Raw genomic sequence first — 8,750 nt, forward strand, 5'->3', positions numbered from 1 at the left:
TGTTTGTCTGGGATGAGTGGTTTCTGATGGGTGTATGTCTGGTGGGTTGGAGATAAGACTGAGTTGGGAGGTCAGTTGTTTAGTGCTTGTCAGGTTATTTCAGAGCATATGTTTTGTCTGTTATATTTGTTAGGGTCAGGAATCTGCAAGTAGAGGTTACTGAAAAGTGAGGGAGAGGTGAGCTTTTCATTTCTACTTGGAGGTTGCTAGTTAGTTACAGAGTGGTTTGGGTGGGAGGGGCCTAGTGCTACTGTACAGAACTAAGAGCTGAACATGTTGAGAAGGGACTATAATGGGAGGATCTTTGCTTCACTGCGAAGGTGTTGAGTGTTTGTGGTTGCCAAGCAGCCAGTTTTCCTTCTGCATGTACTATTTTGTGTGGTTTGCAGCTTTATTTTATTTGCTTTTGAGAGGGGGGAAGACCAAGCACATAAGATATGTTTAAAGTAGATAAATTACGTGCACAGGATGTTGAGGGACTTTTTCTTGTCCAAAATGGTGCCGCTTAGTGTTATGAGTGCATTTAGTTTGTGTTGCATTTGTAATGAAGTTACTGGTTTGGGGAATGACTGACATGCGACATGCCTAGAATTGTTGGGGTTTTGCGAAGTGAGAAAAGCTGTCTGTTCAAGGTGACTGAAGGGCATGTGCTGGATTCAAGTCTGTCTGGGGATAAAGAGGGACTGAAGACTTCTGTGGAGTTGCAGACAACCTTTTCTGGATGAGCCACTGTTTCAATTGCATAATATTGAGCCACGTTTAATGCTGCTATCTTGGTGTCATGCAGTTTGTGCTTTCTTTGGGGAAGGGATTTCATTAGAATGGGTCAAGAACGCTTCAAGAGAGCACCTAGACTGGCACAATAAGTGAATTTTCTTTAATGTGCACTAGAGATGGTTTCTATGGATCTTGTGTTTAATTATGATGAGGAAAGAGTACCAGTTTTTTTTCAGTGATATGGTTAGTGATGGCTTCATTTAGAGTCTAGATTTGCTCTGTGATTTCTAATGATGGTGAATGTCCGTCTGACATTTTTTTTGTAAGAGGTTTGTCAGATTTGGTTACTGTGGGTCTTGTGATTCCCCATTCCTCAGTCTGTCTTTCAATGATTAGGTTAGAGATGGTGTTATTCAGTTTTGTTCTCTGATTTCTGTTTGATGGAGAGTGACTGTGTTTGAGCTGTTTTCTTTGCTTTATTAGGAGTATAACATTATTATTATTATTTTATTATACTTTGTCGCTGTCTCCCGCGTTTGCGAGGTAGCGCAAGGAAACAGATGAAAGAAATGGCCCAACCCCCCCCCCATACACATGTATATACATATGTACACACACGCAAATATACATACCTACACAGCTTTCCATGGTTTACCCCAGACGCTTCACATGCCTTGCTTCAATCCACTGACAGCACGTCAACCCCGGTATACCACATCGCTCCAATTCACTCTATTCCTTGCCCTCCTTTCACCCTCCTGCATGTTCAGGCCCCGATCACACAAAATCTTTTTCACTCCATCTTTCCACCTCCAATTTGGTCTCCCTCTTCTCCTCGTTCCCTCCACCTCCAACACATATATCCTCTTGGTCAATCTTTCCTCACTCATTCTCTCCATGTGCCCAAACCACTTCAAAACACCCTCTTCTGCTCTCTCAACCACGCTTTTTTTATTTCCACACATCTCTCTTACCCTTACCTTACTCACTCGATCAAACCACCTCACACCACACATTGTCCTCAAACATCTCATTTCCAGCACATCCATCCTCCTGCGCACAACTCTATCCATAGCCCACGCCTCACAACCATACAACATTGTTGGAACCACTATTCCTTCAAACATACCCATTTTTGCTTTCCGAGATAATGTTATCGACTTCCACACATTCTTCAAGGCCCCCAGAATTTTCGCCCCCTCCCCCACCCTATGATCCACTTCCGCTTCCATGGTTCCATCCGCTGCCAGATCCACTCCCAGATATCTAAAACACTTCACTTCCTCCAGTTTTTCTCCATTCAAACTCACCTCCCAATTGACTTGACCCTCAACCCTACTGTACCTAATAACCTTGCTCTTATTCACATTTACTCTTAACTTTCTTCTTCCACACACTTTACCAAACTCAGTCACCAGCTTCTGCAGTTTCTCACATGAATCAGCCACCAGCACTGTATCATCAGCGAACAACAACTGACTCACTTCCCAAGCTCTCTCATCCCCAACAGACTTCATACTTGCCCCTCTTTCCAAAACTCTTGCATTTACCTCCCTAACAACCCCATCCATAAACAAATTAAACAACCATGGAGACATCACACACCCCTGCCGCAAACCTACATTCACTGAGAACCAATCACTTTCCTCTCTTCCTACACGTACACATGCCTTACATCCTCGATAAAAACTTTTCACTGCTTCTAACAACTTTCCTCCCACACCATATATTCTTAATACCTTCCACAGAGCATCTCTATCAACTCTATCATATGCCTTCTCCAGATCCATAAATGCTACATACAAATCCATTTGCTTTTCTAAGTATTTCTCACATACATTCTTCAAAGCAAACACCTGATCCACACATCCTCTACCACTTCTGAAACCACACTGCTCTTCCCCAGTCTGATGCTCTGTACATGCCTTCACCCTCTCAATCAATACCCTCCCATATAATTTACCAGGAATACTCAACAAACTTATACCTCTGTAATTTGAGCACTCACTCTTATCCCCTTTGCCTTTGTACAATGGCACTATGCACGCATTCCGCCAATCCTCAGGCACCTCACCATGAGTCATACATACATTAAATAACCTTACCAACCAGTCAACAATACAGTCACCCCCTTTTTTAATAAATTCCACTGCAATACCATCCAAACCTGCTGCCCTGCCGGCTTTCATCTTCCGCAAAGCTTTCACTACCTCTTCTCTGTCTACCAAATCATTTTCCCTAACCCTCTCACTTTGCACACCACCTCGACCAAAACACCCTATATCTGCCACTCTATCATCAAACACATTCAACAAACCTTCAAAATACTCACTCCATCTCCCTCTCACATCACCACTATTTGTTATCACCTCCCCATTTGCGCCCTTCACTGAAGTTCCCATTTGCTCCCTTGTCTTACGCACTTTATTTACCTCCTTCCAGAACATCTTAGGGTGGAGTATAACATGTATAAAGAAATTTGGGTTGTCTCCTTGCGGTATGTAATTTTGCTGGCTAGGCTGGAGATGCTGATGAAGTGTAAGACTTCAAGATCTAGCGAAATCATCTGTACTGAAGTTTTGGATTCTGTTTCTATATAGTGAGTGAAGGATGGTCAGTCTACTTTACTGTACTTTAAGTTTTTGGGTGGGTTGTGTTGACTGAGTTGGCTAAATGGGGCATTATTAGGATGGGCAGGTGGTCAGAAGGCATTTCCTATATGCTGCTCCACTTGGTTCATGTATGCAGTGCAGAGAAGAATGTGATGCCCGGTGAACATGACTACTAGAGGTGATGGGCTGAGTCTAGTTGCATAGGATAAGGATACTGAGAGGTGGCAGTTAGTTCATGGGAAATTCACTTTGGGGATCATGAGTGTGAGTGATGGTGGACACTGAAACATCTACAGTGGAATGGCATCTGGCATGTTGCAGAGTTTCTACAGCTGGAGTGTGTACCTAGAGGGGCATGTGGAGAGGGAAGTAAGTAGATGGTCATTATACTGTAGTTGGTACTATGAAGTTTTATTCCTATGGAAGGTGCATATTCTTAAAGTGTTGTCGTTGTCTGCAAGCTGTTTTGAAGTTTAAGTGGTGTTGGAGGTAGGTGCTGCTTGGTGGACGAGTGTATAAGTCCTTGTCCTTGTTGTTTATCATTTCTCACAGCGGTGTAGTTGTAGAAAATGGGAAGGAAGGATTTGGGTGTGGATACGGTTTCTTACATAAGGGCTGACTGGATGTTGTGTTCTCTGAGCTGGTTCTGTATTTCTTTGTTTCTGATGCCATTAGCATTGAGGTGCAGGACTTTTAGATCACAAGAGAGGAAAGTGATTGGTTCTCAGTGAATGTAGGTTTGCAGCAGGGGTGTGTGATGTCTCCATGGTTAAGTTGTTTATGGATAGGGTTGTTAGGGAGGTGAATGCAAGAGTTTTGGAGAGAAGGGCAAGTATGCAGTCTGTTGTGGATAAGAGAGCTTAGGAAGTGAGTCATTTGTTGTTCGCTGATGATACAGCGCTGGTGGCTGATTCGGGTAAGAAACAGTAGAAGCTGGTAACTGGGTTTGGTAAAGTGTGTGAAAGAAGAAAGTTGAGAGTAAATGTGAATAAGAGCAAGGTTATTAGGTACAGCAGGGTTGAGGGACAAGTCAATTAGGAGGTAAGTTTGAATGGAGAAAAACTGGAGGAAGTGAAGTGTTTTAGATATCTGGGAGTGGATTTGGCAGCAGATGGAACCATGGAAGCGGAAGTGAGTCATGGGGTGGGGGAGGAGGCGAAAGTTCTAGGAGAGTTGAAAAATGTGTGGAAGGTGAAAACATTATCTCGGAAAGCAAAAATGGGTATGTTTGAAGGAATAGTTGTTCTAACAATGATATATGGTTGCGAGGTGTGGACTATAGATAGAATTGTGCCGAGGGTGGATGTGTTGGAAATGAGATGTTTGAGGACAATATGTGGTGTGAGGTGGTTTGATCGAGTAAGTAATGAAAGGGTAAGAGAGATGTGTGGTAATAAAAAGTGTTTGGTTGAGAGAGAAGAGGGTGTTTTGAAATGGTTTAGTCACATGGAGAGAATGAGTGAGGAAAGATTGACAAAGAGGATATATGTGTCAGAGGTGGAGGCAATGAGAGGTGGGAGACCAAATTGGAGGTGGAAAGATGGAGTGAAAAATATTTTGAGCGACTGGGGCCTGAACATGCAGGGGGGGGTGAAAGGCGTGCCAGGAATAGTGAATTGGAACGATGTGGTATACCAGAGTCGACGTGCTGTCAATGGATTGAACCAGGGCATGTGAAGCGTCTGGGGTAAACCATAGAAAGTTTTGTGGGGCCTGGATGTTGAAAGGTAGATGTGGTTTCGGTGCCTTGTACATGACAGCTACAGACTGAATGTGAACGAATATGATCTTTGTTGTCTTTTCCTAGCGCTACCTCGCGCACATGCGGGGGGGGAGGGAGTTGTCTTTTCATGTGTGGCCGGGTGACGACAGGAATGAATAAAGGCAGCAAGTGTAAATTATGTACATGTGTATACATGCATATGTCAGTGTGTGTATATATATGTATACGTTGAAATGAATATGTATGTATATGTGCATGTGTGGACGTGTATGTATGTATATACATGTGCATGTGGGTGGGCTGGACCATTCTTTCGTCTGTTTCCTTGCGCTACCTCGCTTTATCCATTCCCGGTACCACCTTACCCAATATGAAACATCAAAACCCCCCATGCGTCTGCGAGGCAGCGCCAGGAAACATACAAAGGAAGGCCACATCTGCTCACATCCATACTCTAGCTGACATGTGTTATGCACCGAAACCACAGCTCCCCATCCACGTCCATGCCCTACATATCTTTCCATATATACATATGTATACGTTGTTGGATTCGGCCTGGTTGTGGTTATACTACATCTGAAAAGTCACCTTTGAAGAGAGTATTATCATTTATGACCTAAATGGAGTACAACCTAACAGTTAGACCAACTCAGTCCAAAGGTATTCCTCTTTTTATCGCAGCTGACAAACGTAAATTCACTGCCTCTTTCTTCACTTTTCACCATGCCAATTCCCCATGACAGCATGCCACCGTGTCCCATAAGCCATACCCGCATCTATCAACTTACATAATTCATCAGTTTGTAAGTATAGTGTATATCTAAAATCTAACTCAGCTTGCGGTGTAACACTATGTAAATCGATTGACAAGTCAAATGCTCGTTCCAAAATGTAACAGTCTCACAAAGGCAATTGTTCCAAAAATTAAGTCTCACAAGGGCAATTCAACAGTGTTACATGAAAATATTTCTATGCCTGTATTTAGTATACATTAATAAATGTAACTGGGATAAGGGGAGAATTTACATTTTAGTTTGTATACTGTATAGCTCTACGTGTGGGGGACCCCCGTCCCTATTTCTACCTCAGGTATGCCCCTGCTCTTAGGTCGACTACACAGGGGAAACAGCCTAGCATAACATTTTTCATGAACTACCATATATATCAAACCTAATAATCTGTCCGCAGATCAATCTAATCGATTTACGTTTGATCCTTTTTATCCATCACAGAAGGGTTTCATTGGCGAGACATCTTTAATTCACCAGTCCATCTAAACGCACATTTCACATCAATCAAAGCAAAAGTGACCGACATATACATATAAAAGGGGTAAAATACAAGTGAATTTGTACATGTAAAGAAAAACGTATGAATATTTAGGCATTTGGCGAACGGCCGGCTGAATGAGCCATGTGGAGTGGGAAGCCTTTATTAGAATCAACGTTAGATTGCCGATAAATTTCAGCACCACACTTTTCAAACCATTGTTCCCCTATGAGACTATATCCTCGTCAAATGCATCAGTAATAAGACACCGTCAGAACAGGTATTATTACGTTATCTTAAGAACCCAGGATATCAAAAACATCCCCCAACCCTCCCAAAGAATAAGTAATATTACGTAACTTTAAAAAAAATAAGGGGCATCAAAAATTGCCCCCCACCCCTCCAAAAAAAAAAATTCCCTTAACATTTGATTAGGGTTTTAATTAAGTTACATTAGACTTGGTTTATGTGTCGTTGGAGGGTGTTGTATTCAAAGTGACACTGAACAACGAGTTTAATGAACAAAGGAGCATGAATGAGGAAGGATGAAAGAACAATGGAGGAATGAGTGACATCTTAGACAGGAATGCCATACAAAGCAAAACATGACAAAAAAAAAGAGAGAAAAGGAACAGCTTCACGAGAAGCAGACATAGCAATCGATATGAAAAAAAGGGAAAAATAAAGACTATATATATAACACACTTAATCCAAGCACATTAGATACATACACAGCTTCTAGTCAATAATGGAATATCTTGAAAAGCAAAATACCTTTCAATCATGATATGCGTACAATGCACACAGGAAACCAACTCACACAAAAGACTTCCTGACCTTGAGACAGTTAAATAGTCACCCGTAATTAGCTTTGGTCTGAGGGCAGTTGTAACATAACACTTCAAGACAGAGAGAGACGCTGGCTAAGGCGACCACGTTACCAATTGTAACACAAGGTGTTACCTTATGACAACCGTGTGTAGCATTATCATGACCTTGTTATGTTCAAGTTGTCTTAATCATATTCATAATGGGTTTATAAACCTATATTTCATGCTTCACGTAATATCCGCTTTGTATAATCATCTTCAGTGGCATCATTGAAGCTACATTGAAAAGCATCTTTTAACATTAGGTTAAATATGTGTCTCAATTCTAAAATTATGACTAACAAGTCCGTAATTGTCTGTAATGAGATGCCAATTTCCATTCGCATGCTAGTGTTTCTAAAGATCTGAAATAAGCCTACAAATTTGAAAAAAAATCAGTTTACACTTCAGTCTTCAGCAGTTAACTACAATGGTGTCCAACAGCATCTAAGTCCTGTACACAAGCACGACATAATCTTCCTTATGCTAAGGGTAGGGAAGGGCTATTATACCGAGTGGACAAGTCTTGCATCAGGGCCGGGAAACCATGAGTAGTGTAATATCTTGAGAGCCATTTTGATCCTGCCCTCAACGCCATGTTTGTCCACCATCAGTAGACACCCCTCCTACCTTCTCTATCCACACCTTCTAATTACAAATTGCGACATGACAGCTCTGTCCCATGCCAGTCCCCTACCATCCCAGGATATCCCAGCCCCCTACCATCCCAGGATATCCCAGCCCCCTACCATCTCAGAATATCCCAGCCCCCTACCCTCCCAGGATATCCCAGCCCCCTACCATCCCAGGATATCCCAGCCCCCTACCATCTCAGAATATCCCAGCCCCCTACCCTCCCAGGATATCCCAGCCCCCTACCCTCCCAGGATATCCCAGCCCCCTACCATCCCAGGATATCCCAGTCCCCTACCCTCCCAGGATATGCCAGCCCCCTACCATCCCAGGATATCCCGGTCCCCTACCATCCCAGGATATCCCAGTCCCGTACCCTCCCAGGATATCCCAGCCCCCTACCTTCCCAGGATATCCCAGCCCCCTACCATCCCAGGATATCCCAGCCCCCTACAATCCCTGGCCCCTAACACATAAACACAGGATGATGCTCTCCCAACACACACAACACACACATGCCTGAGCCGCGCCAATGGCATCACCTCGTCTTTACCACCATTTTTACAACAGATATTCACATTACACCTCTTCCCTGCCTGGCAGATGGTGGCCTGATGTCCCAGAAGGTCACGCACTGGCATGTTAACCCCCGAAGTTGAGCGGAAAGGGAGGAAAATGTGTGTCATGTCGGCGGAGCTCTTTGTCGTCCAGCCCAGTCCCACCTTACCAATCAATGCGCCGACCAGGAAGCACACCACTTGGCATATCATCAGGAAAACAATCAGGACTCCTAGTTTCCTGCCACTCAGGTTCTCGATGATTGCACCCGCCATTCTGGCTCGTAATAACCGCCAATCTCCCTCGGGAACAAGTCGAAACGGAGAAGAGGATCGATAGCCGATGTGTTGCCCCCGCCTCACCTCAACG

The 8,750-nt window shown here is 43.5% G+C and overlaps 1 protein-coding gene across 5 annotated transcripts in view; it reads right to left on the reverse strand.

Moving 5' to 3' along the window:
* Nucleotides 1–8,750, reverse strand: part of wls (Wnt ligand secretion mediator) — a 93,765-nt gene extending 85,015 nt beyond the window's left edge. For all 5 annotated transcript variants that reach the window (XM_071691531.1, XM_071691529.1, XM_071691530.1 and 2 more), the window contains exon 1: nt 8,551–8,750. In XM_071691531.1, coding sequence (XP_071547632.1) covers nt 8,551–8,656 — 106 coding nt within the window. In that variant the 5' untranslated portion in view covers nt 8,657–8,750. The remainder of the gene's footprint in view (nt 1–8,550) is intronic.

This window comes from Panulirus ornatus, chromosome 50 (assembly GCF_036320965.1).
Source record: "Panulirus ornatus isolate Po-2019 chromosome 50, ASM3632096v1, whole genome shotgun sequence".
Taxonomy (NCBI): domain Eukaryota; kingdom Metazoa; phylum Arthropoda; class Malacostraca; order Decapoda; family Palinuridae; genus Panulirus; species Panulirus ornatus.